The following is a 24241-nucleotide window of genomic DNA, read 5'->3' on the forward strand; positions in this document are numbered from 1 at the left end:
AATATTGGACAAGGTCCACAGTGATTGGAAAGAATCCTTCAATAGTGATTGGGCAGAGTCCAACTTCCTCTTCTTAGTCAACAGAGATTTCTTCAAGTGTGTTAGGCAAGGAAACGCCTGCTCTATCAGAAGCCAAGCTTTCTTCTTTCTTTCTTCCACTCTCCTCCCTTTCTTCTTCTTCTCTCTTTTTCATCTGGCTGAGATTACAAATGGCAAGGCCCAGGAATATGCTTAAAAAGAGAAAGCACTGAAAATCAAGATTATGAGGAAAGGTAAACACTAATGTAGAATAAGAAATGGCAAAAGAAAACTGGTGTTTGGGTGGAACTTGAGATATCTGTGTGAAACCATTTCAAACAAATGGATAGTTCAATATAAAGGTACAAGAAAGTAGACATAGGTATTTGCATAGACGTACATGTAGGTAGATATGGATGACACGTATAGATAGGTAGATAGTAGATGATGGATATTAGACAGACAGAAGACAGACAGACAGATAAGACAGACAGATAGGTAGATAGATAGATAGATAGATAGATAGATAGATAGATAGATAGATAGATAGATAGATAGATAGATAGATAGATAGAGGATAGGCAGATAATGAATAGATAATCAATGATAGATAATAGATGTAAATGATATAAACAAAAGTAAGTGATTTGTGTTTATAGATATAGCCACAATGCACATATATTCCTTAACTCATTCAATAAGAGGTCCAAGAAGTAAAGGAATCACTGTAGAAATGAGCACACCTTGTTATGCTTAGTGCTTAGATCTAGTTCCCTAGAAGTAATTATTCACTAGGAGAAGCCAGTGGTCCTGGGAGATATAACTTGTCCCTGAGCACCACAGGACTGTCTCATTGGGCCAGAGATTAACAAGGAATAGGGGACATATTAGCAGAAAGCAGGAAACAATGTGGCAGGGCTTCAGTGGCTAGTTGTGTCACAATTTGACCAGTACGATGAGGTGATGTCTGACTTCAGTTTCCCTGAGAAACTGGTGCATTACGGATAACAATTCTAGGAAGACTGGATTACAACTCTGGTCACCCAACTCTGACAAACCTTCAGTGTCTTTATTGCAAAGACATACCATGTAGCTCCCCATGGCTGAAAGACCTAAGAAGATGCTTAAGGCAGAACAGGTAACTAGAAGAGATGGCAGTAGGAATGAGCCCCAAAGTCAAATGAACAAACAGGCGTCGTAATGAATGAAAGACGTTGAGTGAAATATCCATAAATTGTCCATGAGGATATTAATTACTTATCTAATTAGAAGGAAAGAAAGATCTTGTCTGATGTTTCGTGAAATGCCACAATCTATAAGGATTTTCTATTTGGCAACTATTATAGTAATAATTGGCTCAAGTAAGAATAATCAAGAGATTGGATGCCAGTGCCTTATGATGTAATCCTAACAACTCAGTAGGCTGAGATCCAAGGATAATGGGTTGAAGTCAGCCTGGGCAGACAAAACCATAAGACTCTTATCTCCAATTAGTTAGCAAAATGCCTGAAGTGGAGGTGTTGCTCAAGGGGTACAGTGATAGCTTTGAGCAAGGGTAGGGGGAAAAATAAGCAAGAGCTCGAGCCCTTGAGTTCAAACCTCAGTACAAGCCTACTTTACTCAAGGCTGGTTCACTCTAACATCTGAGTCTATTTTTTGCTGTTAATTGTAGCTCAGAGTCTCATGGATTTTTCACCCACGTTGGCTTTGAACTGTGATCCTCAGATCTCATCCTCCTAAGTAGCTCGCATCCAACAGAATGATGAGTGAAAGATTTATTCAGTTTTATGTGCAAAGAAATAGAATGAGAACCAAATAAACTGTTTCTTTTAAAATGACTGCTAGGTAGATTATATGAAACTCAATACAGGACAACCTTTGGGCAAAACATCTTTGTATTTTCCAGATGTACAAAGTAATTCTCTTTGAATGCTAAATAACCATAGTTTAAATGTATCACTCCTTTTCTAGGATGCAAATTAATTTGCACCCAGTAAATTAATTTCTAACACTTTGGGTAGAGAAATGTATTTAAAGATTTGTATTAATCAAATATCCATCTGTCTTGTACATAAGGGAGCATAAGTTAAACTTTCCTTCTGAAAATTGACATATATGCATGATTTGTGAGTCATATGGCCTGTGAATACCAAGATTTCAGATTTAGCTACTACCAGACAGTACAATTTTTCTCCTATCTTATTTAATTATTTTTCCTCTTGGGTCTTTCCATTCTCATTTACTTCGTCTTTTACATTAGAGACATTCACACTATTATCCAATAAATTGCCCCAGACATTTAAAAATACAGTCCCGGAAAATTAAATATGCTATTGTTCTCTGTGTGTATGCGTGCTTTTTTTTTTGTAGGTCATGGGGCTTGAACTCTGGGTCTGGGTGCTGTCCCTGAGCTCTTCAACTCAAGCCTAGCCCTCTACCACTTGAGCCACAGTGCCACTTCCATATGTGCTTTGAATATGAATATATAGATATAGTTTGAGTCAATAGAACACGTCCTGTATTTCTAAGACTTATTCACAATACTATATAAAAATGACCATCTGTTTGTTACTCTATTGTACTTTGCTGTAGGTACAGATTACATATTCTGATTAGCCAATTCCTTAGGAAAAGATATCAAGGTTGCCTTTGCCATCTAGGTACCACAAATAATGCTGGGACACTACTCCTGTCAATGTCCCTTACATACCTTACATATAGAGTACATATAGGTGTGAGACTGATCGTTACATGTAATGAGATGGATGTAGTCAGTCATGAGCAGTGTACTATGTCAGTGAGTGAGGAACCTCATATACAACAGTAGTCCCATAAGATTACAATGAACCTGCTGAAAAGTTCCTATGGCCTAGTGACACTGATATCATAAACACATCAGCACAACACATGGCTCACAGCACAAACCAGCCTATTTTACTTCCAGTCATATCAAGGCACAGCATATCCAATTATACACAGCACATACTTGCTTTATGTATTTACTGTGTGTTTAGTATTATTATATAGTGTACTCCTACTTATAAAAAAAAAAAAAACTAAGCTGGGCTCCGATGCTCATGCCTGCAATCCTAGCTACCCAGGAGGCTGAGATCTGTGGGTCACAGTTCAAAGCCAGCTTGGGCAGGAAAGTCTGTGAGACTCTTATCACCAGTGAACCAGCAAAAGCCAGAAGTGGAGGTGTGGCTCAAGTGGTAGAGCCTTGAGTTCAAAAGCACTCAGGTCTTAGCTAGTACTGGTGTGTGTATATATACACACCCCCAAATACCACTTCACTGTGAGAAGGCATGCTGGTTTATATCAACAACTTTACACAGCTCATTAGCCTTGAATGCATAAAGGCACCCTGTACTGTGGATGACATACAACATCTAGGTTTGTGTAAGTACTCTACAATGTCAACCCCAAGATGAAATTTCCTAATGATGCATTTCTTAGAACATTCCTGCCATCAAGTGACATATAACTGAATTCATTTCACAAAGTACGAAAAATTTAGGCCGGGCGCTGGTGGCTCACGCCTGTAATCCTAGCTACTCAGGAGGCTGAGATCTGAGGATAGCTGTTCAAAGCCAGCCTGGGCAGGAAAGACTGTGAGATTCCTATCTCCAATAAACCACCAGAAAACCGGAAGTGGCACTGTAGCTCAAGTGGTAGAGCGCTCGCCTTGAGCTGAAGAGCTGAGGGACAGCACTCAGGCCCAGAGTTCAAGCCCCACGACCGACAAAAAAAAAAAAAAGGTACGAAAAATTTACACTCCTACCACCAGTGCTTGAGCAATCTCATGTCTCCTCATTTTAGCTAGCACTTGGTGTTAGCCGACCTTCTAAGTTTTACCAATTGCTTGTTGACTCAACTTGAATTTCTCTGATCACAGGCAAGTAGAACAGGCCTTCAGACACATTCTAGCTATTCAGGAAGAGTTCCCTTCTTTGAACTTTTTTTCTTTATCCTTATTCAATTATTTAGTTCCCTTATAGATTTTGGTAGCTTCTAGCTTGCAGACTGTGGACGTTAAATGGTTGAGTTTTATACTTTGAAGATATTTTTCCTAATCTACCACTAGATGCCAGTTTCTGACTTGGTAGTTTGAACACATCATTGAGAATGTCACAAGAATATGACCTGGGTGTCTCAGGTTGCTGATTGTGTGTGTGTGTGTGTGTGTGTGTGTTGATCCTGGGGCTTGAACTCAGGGCCTGGGCACTGTCCCTTAGCTTTTTTTTCCTTAAGGTTAGCGAGCCACAGCTCCATTGCCAGCTTTCTGGTGGTTAATGGGAGATCGGAGTCTCATGGATTTCCCTGCCATGGCTGGCTTCGAACGGAGATGCTCAGATCTCAGTGCCCTGAGTAGCTAGGATTACAGGCGTGACCACCGGCGCCGGCTCGGGCGCTGTTTTCAGAAGGGCAGAGGTCTGGCTCGCTCAGCAACGCGCGTGTCAGGAGTTCCTGGATTCGTCCTTGTCGTGGCCGGGCACTCGGCCCTTAGCCGTCCTCGTTAGCAGCATCCGTCGGGATGAGCACTCAGGGAGCCAAAGCCGACCCGCCAGTACCGTAGCAGAAAGCGCGCGGCCCGCAGCAGCAGCGCTCATTCGTTCTTGTCTGGGTGACGTCATCGAGCCGTGTCTGGTGACGCCAGGAGGCGGGACTTCCGCGCCAAGGCTGGCTGCGCCGGAAGTTCCCCACGGAGGCCAAGAGAAACGACCCTGCTCCGAGTTGCCGGTGAGCGCGGTGCTCCGCAGGCCCGGAAGAAGGCGCTTGGCGTTTATTCGCCTGTAACGAGTTTTCGGGGTGGTGAAAAAATATACGAGCTGGGACATGGATAGTCGCTTGCAGGAGATCCGGGAGCGACAGAAGTTACGGCGACAACTCCTGGCTCAGCAGGTCCGCGGCCCTGCATGGCCGGGGCGGGGCGGGGTCGCGAGTGCGCGCGCACGGTGCTGCCAGCCCGGCCTCAGCCCCCCCCACCTCCGCGCTGGACCCCACGGCCCCCACCCCCACAACCCCCACCCCCACAGCCCCCCCACCTCCGCGCTGGCCCCCCCACAGCCTCCCCCACCTCCGCGCTGGCCCCCCACGGCCCCCACCCCCACAGCCCCCCCACCTCCGCGCTGGCCCCCCACGGCCCCCACCCCCACAGCCCCCACCCCCACAGCCCCCCCACCTCCGCGCTGGCCCCCCACGGCCCCCACCCCCACAGCCCCCCCACCTCCGCGCTGGCCCCCCACGGCCCCCACCCCCACAACCCCCACCCCCACAGCCCCCCCCACCTCCGCGCTGGCCCCCCCACAGCCTCCCCCACCTCCGCGCTGGCCCCCCACGGCCCCCACCCCCACAGCCCCCCCACCTCCGCGCTGGCCCCCCACGGCCCCCACCCCCACAGCCCCCACCCCCACAGCCCCCCCACCTCCGCGCTGGCCCCCCACGGCCCCCACCCCCACAGCCCCCACCCCCACAGCCCCCCCACCTCCGCGCTGGCCCCCCACGGCCCCCACCCCCACAGCCCCCCCACCTCCGCGCTGGCCCCCCACGGCCCCCACCCCCACAACCCCCACCCCCACAGCCCCCCCCACCTCCGCGCTGGCCCCCCACGGCCCCCACCCCCACAGCCCCCCACTTCCTCCTCCGTGTCCCCCCCACCCCCACAGCCCCCCCCCACCTCCGCGCTGGCCCCCCCACAGCCTCCCCCACCTCCGCGCTGGCCCCCCACGGCCCCCACCCCCCCCACCTCCGCGCTGGCCCCCCCCACAGCCCTCACCCCCACAGCCCCCCACTTCCTCCTCCGTGTCCCCCTACCCCTACAGCCCCCACTCCCTCCTCCGTGTCCCCCCCCCATGCCCCCACATCCCCTGCACTCTCCGTCCTCCCCTCCCCCTTCCTCACCCCCCCATTCTCTTTGCCCTCCCTTTGCTGCTGCTGAAGCTGTGGAGGTCTCCCCGCCCTCCCCCCTCTCCTCCCCAGACCCCGATTCCTCCGTCCCCTCCTTGTTCTCAGCTCTCACGGGTTCCGGCTTCTGTGGAAGATCCAAAGCCAAGCCATGCCGGGTCTGCAGCCAACCTTCCTTTCATAGTTCGCTACCAAGGTGTCCGGCACGCTCCCCAGCGGCGGGGCGTGCCCGAGGCTGGCCTTGGTGAAGGTGAATACATTCCCGCAGTTCCCGCGAGGACCAGTGACTTGGCATCCCCTCCCACGTTGCTCTTTTCTCTTTTATCTACACCGCCTTCGGTGCCAGTCCTTCCCCTGCAGTCAGCGCAGCGTCTGGAGATTGATTTTGAAATAAGTTCAGTCAGCACAAGATTCTTGAGATTAATTTTGAATTAAGTTTTTTTTTTTTGCTTTCCTACGTGGTCCTGTTTCGCAGGTGTCCTGAGGGAAGATTTTAGGTTTCGCCTCTTCTGTACAGTATATTTGATATTCACATATTTGAATCTGGAATCATCTAGTATTAGAATTTTACTATTTAGATGTCGCAACTCCCATGAAATTGGAAGCATTACCTTCATGTAGTGACTTAAATGGGTTTCAGAGGTTACTTGATTTTACCCTGGTTCACTCATGTCTCATCAGCAAGTTGTACCCGTGTCTACTGTCTCCACAAAGGTTGTTTTCTAAACTTGTCTCCTTCACTGCTTCTTGTAGATGAGTAAGTGGATGTTTGCTTGTTAGTTGAGTTTCCATGCAACACATACAGAGCATACTTAAAATCAAACGCTGTTTTCCTTTCTGCAGAGGAGATCAACAGAAGTGGTGGGGACATGTCCCTAGCTTTAGGGGGGACATCTTGCAGTTCATTTCAGGGCTGGATTTGGTTTTAGTAAGTGCTGATCTGAAACCTGTCCTCTATTATGATCTGATAAATAAATGTGATATCCTGCTTAAAATATGAGAATTTGGATTCAGACCTCCCAAATTAGGTATTCTTTCTAAGTTTTCCCTAAATTTTTTCAGTTATTCAGAAATGTTTGGTGTCACCCCAAAGTCTTTTACTTCTTAATTTTCGATTCAAATCTTTGACTAAAAATGTATCCAGAAAAACAATCATTTGTTCATTGTTGTAAATTGAACAAGCAGCAGAAACTAGCACACATTCCTAAATGAACTGAATGGGAGGTTGTTCTTAACCTCAGATAAATAACAAAATTTAATAATGTTTGCTATTTAAGTTCCTTTGGAGTACAAGACTTTGAAACTTTTGTTTTTGTTGGTTGTGGGGCTTGAACTTAGGGCTTGAGTGCTGTTCCCCAGCCACTTTGTGCTCAAGGCTAGCACTATACTATGTGAGCTACAGCATCACTTCTGACTTTTCTGCTTGGACTGGCTTCCAACCACAATCCTCAGATCTTAGCCTTCTGAGTAGCTGATCCCTGTCTTTGTGACATTGCTGTTTTTAAGGTTTTTAACAACTTAAAAGTAAGGTTTAGAATTGTGCCTGCCATCAGCTATAAAAGCCTAACTTAAATAACACTGGGTACATTTTGGTTTGCAACATTTACTGTTACGGTGTATGAGCTGATACATACCAAGTGCTCATGATATTAGCTACTCTTTGGGGGTTATTGCTACTACTACCAATTCATGTTTTATTATATACTTTAAAAGTCAAAAGTTGATTAAAATTTGTCTTAATTTCAAGTATAATCAAATGCATAAAATACTTTTCCAGGAGAAATAAATCATTCTTAATTACCATGATTTTGTCATCTAATTTTTGTGTTTGCCCCCTCAGTTGGGAGCTGAAAGTGCAGACAGTATTGGTGCTGTGTTAAATAGCAAAGATGAACAGAGAGAAATTGCTGAAACACGAGAAACTTGCAGGTAAGTCAGGTAATTGTTTAGTGACATACTGACTGATATTTTGAAGGAGTCTGATTTTAATAAACAACCATAGAGGTACATGTGTTGCTGTGTGAAGCATCAAAAGAAAGATGCTAGAAACATGGGATTTGAGGGCCAACTCCTGGATTATAAAATTTATTTTCTGAATATAGTAACTTTTCATTTAAAAAGTAGCTAAAGCAAAGCGCTGGTGGCTCATTTCTATAATCTAGCTACTCAGGAGGCTTAGATCTAGAGAATTGAGGTTCAAGGCCAGCCAGGTAAGATTATCTAAATTAAAAAATTAAAAATTTGCCAGGCGCCAGTGGCTCATGCCTGTGATCCTAGCTACCCAGGAGGCTGAGATCTGAGGATTGCAGTTCAAAGTCAGCCCAGGCAGGAAAGGGCGTGAGGCTCTTATCTCCAATAAACTACTCAGAAAACTGGAAGTGGTGCTGTGGCTCAAGTGGTAGAGCTCCAGTCTTGAACTGAAGGGCTGAGTTCAAGCCCCAGGACTGACAAAAAAAATTAAAAATATACTAAATTAAACCAGCAACAAGCAAGGCTGGGTATATGGCTCAAATAAATGGTAGAGCACCAGCTGAACTAGAAAGCTGAACTATTGCAAGGCCCCCAAAACCTAAACAAGGAATGTTACACTAATAATTAGCTTGCATCCAGAAAAAAAAAATTGTATTTTTAAAAAATTTAATGTAAAGATGCTGTACAGAGGGGTTACAGTTACATGAGTAAGGCAATGAGTACATTTCTTGTTGAGCATTGTTACCCCTTCCCTTGCTGCTCTCCCACTATCCTTACTCCCCCACCTTCCTCACTCTTCCCCCACCTCCCAAAGTTGTAAAGTTCATTTCTAATATATTATCTTGTGGGTATTGTTGTTGCAGTGGGTCATCCTGTGTCCTTGTTTCTGCATTTTGTTATTCCTCTTCCCCTCCCCAAATTAGACAAATGTATATACAAGATGCAGGGTACCAAAATCAAGTACAATGACAACAGGGGATATACTGTAAGGGGAAGAATATACAAAGGAAACAAAAAATCACATAGTACATTAAAAATAACAACAACAACAACAACAAGGAAAGACCTCTTGTGTCCATATCTTGGAATTCATTTTACTTAGCATCACCTTATGTGGTCATATGTACATAGCTTTTGAGCTTTTCTGCTCATCTGATAAAATTATCCTAGATGTATACTAATTATTGTATTTTAAATTATAAATTTATTTTTTGTAAATTTAAGAAGAAATATACCTTCTCTTAAAAGTGATATTTATTTGATTGCTCAAAGCATTTTAGAATTTTTTTCAAGTACTCAATTTGGAATTAGTGTTGCTTAAAAGAATATTCCCGCCGGGCGCTGGTGGCTCACGCCTGTAATCCTAGCTACTCAGGAGGCTGAGATCTGAGGATCGCGGTTCAAAGCCAGCCTGGGCAGGGGAGACCATGAGACTCCTATCTCCAATAAACCACCAGAAAACTGGAAGTGGTGCTGTAGCTCAAGTGGTAGAGCGCTCGCCTTGAGCTGAAGAGCTGAGGAGCAGCGCCCAGGCCCAGAGTTCAAGCCCCACGACTGACAAAAAAAAAAAAAAGAATATTCCCCCCCCCCCCAATATATTCCTTTTATTTTCTTTGGTTGGTTGTGGGGCTTGAACTCAGGATCTGGGTGCTGTCCTTGAGCTGTTTTGCTCAAGGCTAGCTCTCTACCATTTTGAGCCACAGCACCACTTCAGTTTTCTGGGGATTGTTTGGAGATAAGAATCTCCCAGACTTTCAAAGTCTGGTTGGCTTTGAACCCACAATCCTCAGATCTCAGTTTTCTGAGTAGCTAGGATTACAGGCATGAGCCACTGGTGCCTGGCTTATAACACATTCTTTGTAACAGCTTTGTGCTTTAGTTGCTTTCTCAAGAAAGTACAGTATTATCAGTCAGGTTAGGATCATTTGTAAACAGATGTCATTTAATTAGGAAAAATTTGCCTTGTTCTGTTCTTACAGTTTATTATTCAATAATACCAGTAGATGTCTATGTGTGTCAGTACATATTTGTATATGATGCTTCTATTTTAATTTTCAGGGCTTCCTATGATACCTCTGCTCCAAATGCAAAACGTAAGTGTTTGGATGAAGGAGAGACAGATGAGGACAAAGTGGAAGAATATAAGGCAAGTAAAGAAAAAAATCCTTATAATAATAGATTTACACGTAAGAAAACCAATTAGATGGAAAGCTGAATGTGAATATATGCAAAAATCATTGTCAGTTGAATATGTTATCAGTTAAATTAAGGCATGTAAGTGGTTATCAGTGGCTCATATCTGTAATTGTTGCTAGGCTGAGAATAGTACGAGATTGTAGTTCCAGGTCAGCCTGGGAGAAAAGTTTGAAACCTCAATCCATAGCTAGGCTCAGTGGTGCACACCTGTCATTCCAAGTTACGTTAGAGAGCAAGTTCATGAGTAGCAAGGTTCTAAGCCAAACCAGGCAAGGAAAAACAAATGTTCACACACTATCTCATGGAAGGTAGCTGGGTGAAGTGCTGTGATCATAGCAGTGACGACAGTCCTGAAGGAGGTGGATCACAGTGCAGAGGAGAGGCAAGGCTGTCCATCCTACAAATGGCCAGTTAAAAGCAAGGCTGGAGGTGCGGTTCAGGCGTACTACCCCCCTCCCCCCCCTCCCCCCCTGCCCAGCAAGTACCAGGCCCCGAGCTCAAATCCCAGTACTGTCAAAAAAAAAAAAGCTTTCGTATCATGCCCCTCATTTAAGAGTTGTGTGACTTGCACTTATGAATGCAAGTGTGGCTTACTTATGAATATAAAGCATTTAGCAAAATTTTTATAAGTTTTTATAAAAAAAAGTTTTATAAAAAAAAAGTTTTAAAAAGTTTTAGCAAAAAGTTCTAAAGTTTTATCAGGATTAAAGCTGAGAGAAAGAAACATTTCTTTCTTCCCATGCAGGAAATGGAGTTAAAACTCCAATAGTATTTTTTAAGAAGAATGAATTAGTAAGTGTGCCAGTAATTTTGGATAATTGGGTTTAATTTGAAGAGACTACCTTAGGCTCTTTTGTTCTCCAATATAAGGCCATACAGTTAAAATGTTTTGAGAATTCATGGGCTATACAACAGAAAGAGGCTCAAGAAAAAGCAAACTTCTTGACTTGTAATTACAGTATTTTAAATGTATTTTGGACAAAAATGCCTCAATTTTTTAAAGTTATAATACATATTTATTGTAGAACTGAATCCTTAGTTCTGTAGTTCTTTTTAGTTCCTGAATTTTTAGGAAGTTCATTGACCATAATACCATAATCTCAAGATTACTAAGTTACATATTTCAATTTTATATGTGTTTATAACATCAATATTTGTGATTTTATTAGGTAGAACATATACAGTTACAAATACTGGAACATTTTATGTTATAAGAACAGTAGTATCATATAATAGAAGTAAGTTTGCCCGTTAGTGGTGATCTTCAGGGCCCAACTAAATTCTAACATTTATATGAGATAATGCTAGACGGTTGAGCAAACTAAAATTAATTGTGATAGTGATGAGAAAATTTTTTTATTGTAAAAATAATCAACTAATTAGATGTAATGATAGGAGAGCAAAACCTTTACTGTTTTTGTTTTTGTTTTTGTTTTGGGTCCAGTCATGGGGCCTGAACTCTGGGCCAGGGCACTGTCCCTCAGCTCTTCAGCTCAAGGCTAGCGCTCAATAACTTGAGCCTCAGCGCCACTTCCGGCTTTTTTTCTTTTTGCTTATGTGGTGCTGGGGAATGGAACCCAGGGCCTCATGCATGCAAGGCAAGCGCTCTACCACTAAGCCACCTTCCCAGCCCCACCTTTACTGTTTTTTAATGCTAATTTCAAACATAATGATAGGAAAATAAATACCTCGAATCTTAAGATATAAAGAAATAGACTAAATGTTTCCTTAATCCTCCTTTTCAAAGGATGAACTAGAAATGCAACAGGAAGAGGAAAATTTGCCATATGAAGAAGAAATTTACAAAGATTCTAGTACTTTTCTTAAGGTAAAAACAATAGTTTTCAAATCTTATAACATCTCATATTCATGCCTGAAAGTATTGTTTGTATTAATTTTTCTTCAGAATCACTAGTAAATTAGAATTATTTGTTATTTTTGAAATACTTTTTTGTTTAGGTTGGGATAATGGTATATTCATATCAGCATCTACTGTAAGGTTGTGCTATTATTTTAGTTGTATTTTCAAATACTGGTATGTTTAAAAATCTTCTATATTTTATGTGGCCTCATAGTAAAAAAATGGTGCACAAAGTTAGTGTATCTGCATTCCAGTTCATGCCACTAATTTAATTTTGACCATTTCTTTAGGGAACGCAGAGCTTAAATCCCCATAATGACTACTGCCAGCACTTTGTAGATACTGGACATAGACCTCAGAATTTCATCAGGGATGTAGGTATGTCAGATTTATTTGGGTTTTCTTATTGTAAGCTGTTCATGAAATGCTTGTAATTTTATCCATTTTTTTAGATTAATTGATGAAGTTATTTCCCCCAGCTTGGACTTTACTCTTTTTCCTTTCAGTGCTTCTAGTAGATCTTTATTTTCCATCAAGCAGTGTTGCTTTTGTTTTGGCTCTGCTGACGTCTTTCTTTTGTAGATAATTTATGTACTAGATAGTCAACCCATTTAAAGGGTATAACTAGTGATTATTATTCTTTTAGTGATTCTACAGGGTTGTTGGCAACCATTCCACAACTAGTGGTAGAACGTTTTCATCTATTAATAGTTAGTTCTCTTATGTATTGTATTGTATTTTCTTTTCATTTTATTTTATAATTGCATATTTTTTATTTTTTTCTTTTTCCACCTTTCTCTTCTTTTGGTGCTGGTACTGGGGCTTGAAATTAGGGTCTTAAATTCTTGCACATATTTTTGCCCACTGCTGGCGCTTTACAGATAGCCATGCCTCCAGTTCCGGTCCTTATGTTTTAGACAGGACACTACACATCTGCTCATCAGATCATAAAAGAAAGATGAATTTAGATTCTTCAAATTAGACCTTCTGTTTTGTTGAGTGATAAAGAGCTTACTCTACTGTGTTGAAATCTGACCATCACTGAATCTTTAAATTTGTTTTTATTTGAAGTGCAATCTATATTGATTGGAAAGCCTTTACATTTTCCATTTTTACTCTTGATAGTAAAAACGTGGCTTTTATTTTTTGGCAGTACTGGGGTTTGAACTCAGCACCCCATGCTTGTTGGCAGGTACTCTATCAGTTGAACAGTGCCTACAGCCCTGTTTACTTTTCAGATAAGAGCCTCCAGTTTCTTCCTGAGGTTGGCCCAGGACCACAGTCCCTCAGTTGAAGGTCCCTTACAGTTGGGCCACAGTGCATGCCTTTCTGCCCAACTTGTTTGTGGTAGGGTCTCATCCTGCCAAAGAAGATCTCTCCTGATTTCTTCCTCTTGAGTAGCTGAAATTATAAGTACGTACCACTATACTGAGTCAACAACTTTTGGTGTTTAAATGAAGACATTTACATCATCTGTATTGTTACTATTGTGTTCAGTATGGGAGGAAAGCATAAAAAAAATGAGGCTGGTGTGGTGGTACACCCTATAATCTAGCTACTGGGAAGGTAGAGATTGGGAGGATGGTGGCTTAAGGCCAACCCAGGAGCAAGTTAGTGACATTCCCCTCGCAATAATCAAGCTGGGCATGGAGTGCACACTTGTGATTCAAGCTTCATGGGGAGACATAGATAGGAGGATTACAGTCTGAGGCTGATCCTGGCCAAAAATGAGAGTCACTCCTGTTTTAAAAAATGGACTGGGGTGTGGCTCATAGTACAGTGCCTGCCTAACAGGCGTGAGGTCCTGAGTTCACACCTCACTAACATGTGTGTGCATATTGTTTTGCTTTCTTGGGAGAACTTGTAAGCTGTGAATTAATGAATATTTCAGTTGAATTAAAATTTATACTTTATATTTTCTCCTTAGGTTTAGCTGACAGATTTGAAGAATATCCCAAACTAAGGGAACTCATCAGGCTAAAAGATGAGTTAATAGCTAAGTCTAATACCCCTCCGATGTAAGTAGCTCTGTTATATTTTTGTTTTTAACTCTAGCTTAAAGTAGCAGTCTGTTTATCCTATACCCTTGCTTTAAAAGAAAAACTCTACTTAATGTTAAAATATTCCATAAGTCTGTTTCTTTGAAATTCTCATGTTGAGTATACAGTGGGTTCTAATTTAACTTGCTAGATAATTAAAGTGCCTCTAAATGTATTTTTCTGGCTTAGAAAATGATTTGGGTTCATTATATTCTTTTTTCATTCCTTTTCCTCTGTGTGTGGGGGGGTGGGGGGGCTGGGGGATGGAACATTATGGTGGTAGAGATTAAACCCCGGGCTTTGAGCATGCTGGATCAGTGCTCTACCACTGAGTTACATCCTCAGTCAGCTTATTATATTGCTAATTTGCATAAAATGCCTTTAATTGACTTTTTCCCCCCCTTCACAAAGTAATTTGTTGAATAAAGTTTAGGACACTTAGATGAAAAACAAATTATAACTTGCCATACTGAAGTACTCTTTTTAACATTTGGAATACAATAATTCATTTTAACCTTTGCTTACCAGAATAAAGTTTTTCTCAGAAATGTATATAAGGAGTTTTATATTTAGGCTATAGTTGGATATCCTATACTTTTAAGAATTTAATGAGAGCTAACTTGTTAGTCATTAGAATAACCAGAAATAAGTCTCACAATGTGGGAAGCCTAGGTATATGCTAGTATTTATCTATTTAAAAATGTTCCTTAAGGGGCTGGGAAGGTGACTCAGTGGTAGATCGCTTGCCTTGCAGGCCTGAGGCCCTAGGTTCGATTCCTCAGCACCACATAAGCAAAAAGAAAAAAAGCCAGAAGTGGCACTGTGGCTCAAGTGGTAGAGCGCTAGCCTTGAGCTGAAGAGCTGAGGGACAGCACCCAGGCCCAGAGTTCAGGCCCCACGACGGGACCAAAAAAAAAAAAAATGTTCCTTAAATGTGAAATACTTCCAAACTATGTGAAATACCTTAAAGCTAGTAATAATTAACATTCTATCATGTGGAAAGACTACTAATATGTACATTTTTACTAGTTAACAAATGAATAAAAGAAAATTATGTCCATATTTAGACATTTTCTTAGGAGGAGGAATTTGGAATTTAGTGAGAAATAGTTTTTCTTCTTTTCTTTTTTTTTTTTTTTTTTTTGGGGGGGGGGGGTCCGGTCATGGGGCCTGAACTCTGGGCCTGGGCGCTGTCCCTCAGCTCTTCAGCTCAAGGCTAGCACTCTACCACTTGAGCCACTGCACCACTTCCGGCTTTTTTCTTTTTACTTATGTGGTGCTGAGGAATCGAACCCAGGGCTTCATGCATGCAAAGCAAGCGCTCTACCACTGAGCCACCTACCCAGCCTTGAGAAACAGTTTTTCTAACCTAATTAAATAATTGAGAAAAAAGCAATACAGTATTCCTTAGAAAATTCCAGTGGCAATGCAAAGGGGTTATAGATTCACATCTGTGTGTAGACTTCAGTGTTAAAGTAAGTGCAGTATATAAATGGCTGTTGATGGGAAATAATATGGTATTTACTTTGTCCTGTCCTGTCCTGTCCATGTCCTAGGACAGATATTTTGGTTGATGGATTTATGTCAGTGATGAAGAAAGAAGACTCTCCCCAAAAAAACATTTTACTTTGAAAATAATATTTAAGAATAATGTTTAATAATAGTTAAGACATTACTTTGATTATCTGCAAGTTATTTCAAAATTTTACTCATTTTTTTTTTAAAATAGGTATTTACAAGCAGACATAGAAGCCTTTGATATTCGAGAATTAACACCCAAATTTGATGTGATACTTCTGGAACCTCCTTTAGAAGAATATTACAGAGAGACTGGCATCACAGCTAATGAAAAGTGCTGGACTTGGGATGATGTATGGTGATACTTTATCAATTTTTCTTTTTTTTTTTTTTTGTTGGTCGTGGGGCTTGAACTCTGGGCTTGGATGCTGTCCCTGTGCTCTTTAGCTTAAGGCGAGCGCTCTACCACTTGAGCCACAGCGCCACTTCCGGTTTTTGAGTGGTTTATTGGAGATAAGAGTCTCATGGACACTTCAGCCTGGGCTGACTTTGAACCATGATCCTCAGATCTCAGCCTCCTGAGTAGCTAGGATTACAGGCATGAGCCACCGGTGCCTGACTACTTTATCAATTTTTCAAATGATTATATGTTTACTTGATCAGAAAGTAAGCTTAAAACTACCATCCCTAGTTTTGTATTGATAACAAATATAAATTTATAGAACATTTTGTAACTGAAGAGCCAAGGAACATTGACATGTAATATATTATCTTTAATTTGTTTTTCTTTTTGAGTAAAAACTGAGCAGCTAGTAAGTGAACTATAAAAGAATCATAGTCCTAGTTCTAGAGTCCTTGAGTATATGGTTGGGAAAGTCTAAAAGCAAATGAAATGATTTGTAATTCATTGAGCAGTTGTTCAGTTTTAGTAAGCATCAGAATATGTATATGTGTGTATACATTTCTGTTCTTATATAGAACTTACAGTCTTTTACAGTATAGGTCATATGTAAGTACATAATTTCAGTATGATATAGTCATGATAAAGTTAATTGAACTGATGTCTTCAATTCAGTTACATAAAGTATCTGTATTCACAACCAATAACAAAAGTAACAAATATTTATTGAGCACTACTCATTACTATACAACTTCCTACAGATTCAAGACTTCATACTGAGGGAATACAGGTGAGCAGGGACCTTGAACAACAATTACACTATAATTCTGTTGGCTCTGTAGTGGAGAATAGCATAGGATGATAATGAGAACACTGACCATGCATAGGAAGATAGGGCTTGTGAGCATGGAGAAAGTGACACATGAATTCAGTTTGAACTGGCCCAGTGATGAAAGATGGGGCACAGGATTCTTAGCTGAAGCGAAGAGCAAGAACAGAAGGAATGGAGGTAGAAGACAGTATCTTCTTTGTGGTGGATTTTGTTGGGGAATAGATTTGGATTACATTGAGATGATTTCTCAGGAGCTTGAACTTTAGTTATGAAGACATTAAATTGTTTTGAGTTAGAGGCTGGACCAGTGGTAAAGCAACTGTAGGAAGGCTCTTGCACTGACTTTCTGCAGATACTGGGTTCAAGTGATCCCAAACTTGGCTCAGACCCCCAAATTCTCTGTGACTACAGGCACATGCCACCCATACCCAGCTTAAATTTCATTTTAATTTTGCCAGTAACTTTGAACTCACCTAAACCTCTTTTTAGTTGAGTATCTTTTTCTGTGTATAATAGTGTTGCTGTTGAATAGCTCCCAATTCCCTTAGAAGCCCCCATCATTCTGTGAGTTGATTTTCATGTAAGTTCTTTTCATATATGTATACATGTGTATGTTTGCACACGTGTATGTTGTTTGTCTATAAAATAACAAAACAGCACTTTTTTCTATTTTTGTGTGTGTATAGGACCTGGGTGCTTTCTCTGATCTTTTTTGCTCAAGACCAGTACTCTCCCACTTGAGCCACAGTTTGATGATTAAATGGAGATAAGTCTCACAGACATTCCTGCCCAGGCTGGCTTCAAACCTTGATCATTAGGTCTCAGCCTCCTGAGTAGGATTACAGTGTGAGCCACCAGCATCTGGCTTATAATGAGTAAATTCAAGGGATAAATTTACGTGTTTTCTCAGGGAAATGATTTTATCTAAAGAACACATCTACAGAAAATTTTGTTCTACTGGATGTAGGTAAATAGCAAACTATTTTTATACTTGTTTTATTTTCTTACAGATTATGAAATTAGAGATAGATGAGATTGCAGCACCGCGATCATTTATATTTCTCTGGTGTGGTTCTGGGGAAGGATTGGACCTTGGAAGAGTGGTAAGATCAGATTCTTTATTATTATTATTATTATTATTATTTTTGGTGCTGGTTCTGGGGCTTCAACTCAGGGGCTACACTCTGTCCCTGAGCATTACTACTTGAGCCATATCTCCACTTCCAGTTTTTTTGGTGGTTAATTTAAGATCATAGTCTCCTGGACTTTCCTGCCCAGGCTGGCTTTGAATTGCATTCCTCAGATTTCAGCCTCCTGAGTAGTGAGGATTACAGACATGAGCTTCTGGTGCACAACAAAATCAGATTCTTTTAATGTGGGTTCCTAACTTCAGAAGGAAGAATATAACAGAACGTTGCATCAAGGATGTGAACATTCATATTTTGTCATTTGTTTTTTGAAGGGTTGTAAAATATTCAAGGGGATGTCTACTCGCTAAGTCAGTTAAATAGCACTAAGGATAAATGTCAATCCTTCAGAATACAATTTAATGAGAACAGGTTAGAGGCTGAAGCTCCAGATTACAGCAAAAAAGTGAACTGTTGTTTATTGTTCTTTATGAGTAGCAAAAATGGATATTCTGAATAGCATTGACTCCTGAGTTCCAAATGGGAGACACCCTGGGAAAGTAACACAGCCTCTGCACTGTGTAACTTGAATACATGAATGGAGAGAATACGTGAATGGAGAGAATACGTGAATGGAGAGAATACGTGAATGGAGAATACATGAATGTTCTATATCCAGTAGAACAAAATTGTCTGTGGATGTGTTCTCTAGATAAAATCATTACCCTGAGAAAACATGTAAATTTATCCCTCAATTTATTGTCTTAGACTCGTTTCCATCTCAGAACTTTTCTTCTTTTCTTGAAAAATTATTTGGAGTAGTTTGCCAAAAGAAAATAAATGAACATAAGTGCCTTTAACCAGAAATAATGGTGACATTGGCTATCTATCATGAGGCTCTGTTTCATCCGTTTTACTGAGTGACACTTCCTGTGTTAGGCTGTATTACTTAATGTCCAGGAAGTGATCTTGTTTAATCCTGTTTATTTGTCCACTTGACAGATGAAGAATTTAAGTAAGATTATATGAGATAGTAAGTAGGATTATACTGAGGTAAATTTCTACTCATTCTTCAGTACTTTGTATTCTTTATATATGTAAATAGTGAGTTAGAGATCACTGGGTAATAGCATTAATTCCATTATTTATTAGCTTCAAGGGGGACTATTGTACTGATCTTGGTCTTTGATAGTTATATAAGTAAACATCTTAAATTTCACTTTGAGGTGTTCACTATGTGCAGTAATGGACATTTATGAAATGTGTTTTATGTTTGTGTGTACTTGATCATCATATCAACAGTATTGTCCCTCACCATTTGCTCATTCTCCCTTATTTTGCCCTTTAGTGGGCCAGGGGTCAGGACTGTCTCTTACTCATGCTTTTATTCTCAGCAGCTAGCTAGCACCTGCATGTGGTAGGCCCTGCACATGCCACTCTGAACAACGCTTTAACTAAAATAGCACTTTTCATATATTCTTATTTAGCAGATTTTGGATACTAAAGTTCATATCTCTGTTTTGATGATTATATAAAGATCAAAAGTACAATTTTACCCAATTGTCTGAACTTTTTGCAATTGAAAGTAGTCAATATAGAAATGAAGTTTTATAGGGCTTATTTGAAGAGAATTGTCACTTAGAAAAGTTCAGCTGTGTTTGCCTTTGTCAGAGGGCAGAATGTAGGTGGTAGGATTCAGATGATCTTCTGGATAATTTTGTGATTATACAGGATCCTCAGTTTCCTTACAACTGACAGCTCATTGTCTGTTGATGGCAATGGAAGATGGTTCAGGTCAGTGGTCCTATCCAAATGTTTCTGACAAAAGTGCTTCAGATTTTGGAGTGTAACTCCTAAATCTAGAACCCTCTGAATGCCTTATCAACAATCAAAAAGTTATTTTGAGAGCATTTGTGATTGCAAATTTGCTGATTGGGAATGCCCACTCAGTAGTAAGGAATTGGTTGGAATATGATGTAATCTTTTCAATGCTTTTATACTTTATATACGATATGAATATCATATATACAGATGATACATGCATTCTGTATTATGGCTTCCATTTCTTTATTTCTAGTGTTTACGTAAGTGGGGTTACAGAAGATGTGAAGATATTTGTTGGATTAAAACCAACAAAAATAATCCTGGAAAGACTAAGACTCTAGATCCAAAGGCTGTTTTCCAAAGAACGAAGGTATTGTCATTACTGTTTTGTTTGTGTTATTTTTATTCTCAGACTTTTCAAATCACTATATGCTATATAACTAATTTCAGTGGCAAGATTATTTTCTTATACTTATAAAAATAACATTGAGCATTACACAAATATATCCAAGTTAATTTTAAGGCATTTTATTCACTGTCTTAGATTGACCTCCACCATGCTAGAGGGGGGAAAATATTCTTTTTTTTTTTTTTTGCCAGGCCTGGGCCTGGGCACTGTTCTTGAGCTTCTTCTGTTCAAGGCTAGTGCTCTACCACTTGAGCCACAGTGCTCTCCCTGGCTTATTGTTTATGTGGTACTGAGCAGTTGAACCCAGGGCTTCATGCATGCTAGGCAAGCATTCTACCACCAAGCCACATTCCCAGCCTCAGGAAAATATTCTTATATGTTCTAAGCTCTAAATTTCAAAGTTAGGTATATGGGCATTTGAAATTCTTGACTCTCAGAATTATTTTTCTTTTCTCTGGGCTTAGAAATAAGAAATGGCAACATACTCAGCACTAGAAATTATTTTTTTCTTTCCCACTTGGAAGTGTTTCTCCTCTTCGTCCCTTTTTTTTTCCTACCCAAAACATCCTGAGAAATTCTGCTTCAGTGGACTACTAGTATCAGCCTGTAGCAGCTTTTATTCATGAGTTTTGGGGAGCCAATAGTGGAACTTTCTTAAGTCCTTGAATTTAAAGACAAGCTTGGAGGGTGGCTGCTGTGAATGTGGCCTATCTCCAAAGAGCCTGGAAGCTCAGTTCCTTGCTTCACACTTTATCATACGCATTTTTTTCTATCTGCCTGTTTCTGACTCATAGCCTTTTATAATAAGCATGTGATGGTAAACCACTTTCCTGAATTCCATGAACCACTGTGGTGAGTGATTTAACCCAACAGAGAATTATTAGAACATTTGATTTCTAGTTGGCCAATCAGAAGCATTGGTGACAGTCTGGACTTGTCATTGGTAGGATGTCAGCCCTATGAGAATGAGCCTTTTACCTGTAGCTTTGTGCTCATAATTATAGGTAGTATTAGAATTGAACTGACATTGAACAGAATGAAGGTGTTGGCAGAAAAGCAGAGACTTGCTGCTGTTCTGGAAGCAGTGAGTATTGTAAGAATATAGAACAGTTTGTTTCCTCACTTACCTGGCAGTCTGCCCACACCTAACGCCTATGTCTTACTACCATGTGTTGACTATAAAACGGTATCCCAAAGAGTGAGAGAAACCAAGATTGTTTTAGAGTTGATGATGTCAGTAAAGTAAAATGCTATCAGATGTGACCATTGATGAATGGATCCTCTTGTGCTGTAGGAGCACTGCCTTATGGGGATCAAAGGAACTGTGAAGAGAAGCACAGATGGGGACTTCATCCATGCTAATGTCGACATCGACTTAATTATTACAGAAGAACCCGAAATTGGCAATATAGAGAAGCCTGTAGAGATTTTTCATATAATTGAGCACTTCTGTCTTGGCAGAAGACGTCTTCATCTGTTTGGGAGAGATAGTACAATTCGGCCAGGTAGGACCTCAGTTGTTTTGTTTTTTCTTCTTCAATAAAAAGGATACATTTATGATTCTCTGTGATACAGGTGTTAATAGGATATAGTGCTGTGTAAAATGAAATTAGTACATATTTGATTATAGTTGTAGGCTCACAGTTAAGAGGCAGATTCAGAGATTTCCTAGATCCTCCTGGACCCAGCACTCTCAGCACCTCCTCCTGTGTCAGAATTCCTCTCCATATTGGCACATCTGTTGTCTTGGGTGAACCTTCATGGACGCTCAAATCTTCAGTGTCTGTACTTGATGCTATTTGTGTGTACATTGCATGATGATCACATTGGAGTAATTGGTATATCTAAAGACACTGTTTAAAATATTGGGAGTATTTAAAATGGTCTCTGTTTTGGAATATATAATGAGTTGCTGCCAACCAAGGTTATTCACTGTGCTACAGGACACTAGAAGTTGTTCTCCCCAGACCAACTGCACCCCTGAAGCCGTTTCTATCTTCTCTGCCCCTCCTCTCCCACCTCACTCCCAGGCCTCTTGTAGCTGCTATTCTGTTTTATTCTCTTCACCTTTATGAGGAACATTTAGTTTCCATCTGTAAGTGAGAATATGCAGTTTGTCTTTCTGTGCCCAACTCATTTACTTACTAACTTGGTGTCTCTAGCTCCATCTGCACTTAACAGAATCTGTATGTATGCTACATTGTCTTCATTCACTCATCTGTCAGCGGATATCCAAGCTGATCCCATGTTATGTTGGCTGCTGTGAAGAGTACTGTGAAACATGCAAGGGCAGGTGTCTCTTCAGCACATTAATTTTGACTGCTTTGGCTATGTGGTGGGGTTGCTGGATCATATGGAGTTCTAGGTCAGGATGTTTGTGGAAGCTCCAGACTGCTTTCCGTAATAGGTATCCTAACTCACAATTCCATCAGCATGGATAATAGCCATTGTCGTCAGTTGTAAATGGGGGGAAGTGATACCTCATTGGTTTTCATTTGCACTTCTCTGGTGATTAGTGGTGTTGAACACTTTTTCCTATGTTAGTCACTCGAATCCTCTTGAGAAGTGTCTGATCCACTCATTTGCCCATGGGAAGATGGGATTGAGCTGGAGCAACATAGGACCTGTAGACTGAGATGTTTTGTGTTAAAGCAAAAATTGGTTCCAAAATGTTAGTCAGAAAAGTGGCACCATTTTTGTTAAATAGGAAGTGTATGTACAACTTAGTAAATTTTCAGGAGCCTAAACTTGGTCTGTTTTATAAATGTTTTTCTAAGTAGCATATTTAGAGAATGTAGAACACGGATGGGCAGGAAGTTGATATGTTGTGAAAGTCATAAGCTAGAATGTAAACAAGATATGTACATATGAACTCTTAACATATGACTGTGATTAAGTGCCATACATTCAGTAAGACGTTTCACTATGGGATGGATCATGGAGATATCATTAAGAATGAATTGGGGCTGGGTACTTGTGGCTCATGCCTGTTTTCTAGCTACTCAGATGGCTGAGATCTAAGGATCATGATGTAAAGCCAGTCTGAATAGGAAAGTCAGTGAGACTCTTACCTCCAATTAAGCACCAGAAAGCCAGAAGTGGAGCTGTGGCTCCAGTGGCAGAGCACTAACCTTGAGAAGAACTATAGTGCCCACACCCCGAGTTCAAAGTCTGACACACAAAAAAAGAGAATGGATTAGGGATTCATATTACTCCCGAAAAGGATAAAAGAGGCAAATAAAAAGAATGTTTGTTTTATTTTTTTCAGGCTGGCTTACCGTTGGACCAACACTTACAAATAGCAACTACAATGCGGAAACATATGCATCCTATTTCAGTGCCCCTAATTCCTACTTGACTGGGTGTACAGAGGAAATAGAGAGACTGCGACCAAAGTCCCCTCCTCCCAAATCGAAGTCTGATCGGGGTGGTGGTGCTCCCAGAGGCGGAGGGAGAGGAGGGACTTCTGCTGGCCGGGGTCGAGAAAGAAATCGGTCCAACTTCCGAGGAGAAAGAGGAGGTTTTAGGGGTGGCCGAGGAGGAGCACACAGAGGTGGCTTCCCCCCTCGGTAAATTGTAAAGACTGGTCTCTAGTAATGCTCCTCTCAACTTCCTCATGAGGTGCTTACTTTCACTCTCAGTTCCAACTTGCTTTAGCTTTTCTGTGCAGCCAGGAATATTTCAGCAAGCTCCCTTGCAGTTGACACACACACGGTCCAATTCTGTACGACAGAACTGGATGGTCCTTAGGCTGAGTCTACCTTGGGTGTGTAACTGAATGAGATGCAGCAACACAAGTAGCTTCAGAGACTGAAGTTATCTTGATCTCAGTGAAGGTGTTTACTTTTTAGAAAGAGTGAAAAGTGCCAAAGATCTTTCTGAGGTGTCGTGCAAACTCACACAGGCAGGAGTCATAACGTGTGCTATCCTCACACATGGAAACTGGAAGCCTCTGCTGAATGGAGTTGGGCCCAACGGGAAGCTTTTGTCGGGTTTTAAACTGTCTTTATTGAAACAATAAAAAGAAGCACACTTCTTTTTTCTCCCTTTCATGAAAATTTTAGTAAGTACAAATGTGATTTGAGAACCAAAGACACTGACAGGACGAAATCCCCTTCCAGCTGTGAATGTGAGGCGGAGCT

The 24241-nt window shown here is 40.9% G+C and overlaps 1 protein-coding gene across 1 annotated transcript; it reads left to right on the plus strand.

Annotated features, from left to right (window-relative positions):
• Positions 1 to 4713: 4713 nt before the first annotated feature.
• Mettl14 (methyltransferase 14, N6-adenosine-methyltransferase non-catalytic subunit) lies at positions 4714 to 24135 on the plus strand. Its single transcript, XM_070022505.1, has 11 exons — positions 4714 to 4920; positions 7763 to 7851; positions 9952 to 10039; positions 11837 to 11917; positions 12241 to 12328; positions 13878 to 13968; positions 15719 to 15860; positions 17750 to 17842; positions 19944 to 20060; positions 21394 to 21604; positions 23368 to 24135. Exons 1-11 carry the CDS (start codon positions 4855 to 4857, stop codon positions 23670 to 23672), a joined length of 1371 nt encoding a protein of 456 aa, XP_069878606.1. The 5' UTR covers positions 4714 to 4854; the 3' UTR covers positions 23673 to 24135.
• The last annotated feature ends 106 nt before the right edge of the window (positions 24136 to 24241 follow it).

This window comes from Dipodomys merriami, unplaced genomic scaffold (assembly GCF_024711535.1).
Source record: "Dipodomys merriami isolate MVZ:Mamm:240054 unplaced genomic scaffold, mDipMer1.0.p SCAF_15, whole genome shotgun sequence".
Lineage (NCBI taxonomy): Eukaryota > Metazoa > Chordata > Mammalia > Rodentia > Heteromyidae > Dipodomys > Dipodomys merriami.

Excerpts from the sequence above, each read along its gene's own strand:
- Mettl14 (XM_070022505.1), top strand. The coding sequence starts at position 4,855 with ATGGATAGTCGCTTGCAGGAGATCCGGGAGCGACAGAAGTTACGGCGA. Across the intron at positions 12,329-13,877 it reads GAATTTCATCAGGGATGTAG|GTTTAGCTGACAGATTTGAA; the intron begins GTATGTCAGATT and ends TTTTCTCCTTAG. Across the intron at positions 20,061-21,393 it reads CTGTTTTCCAAAGAACGAAG|GAGCACTGCCTTATGGGGAT; the intron begins GTATTGTCATTA and ends CTTGTGCTGTAG.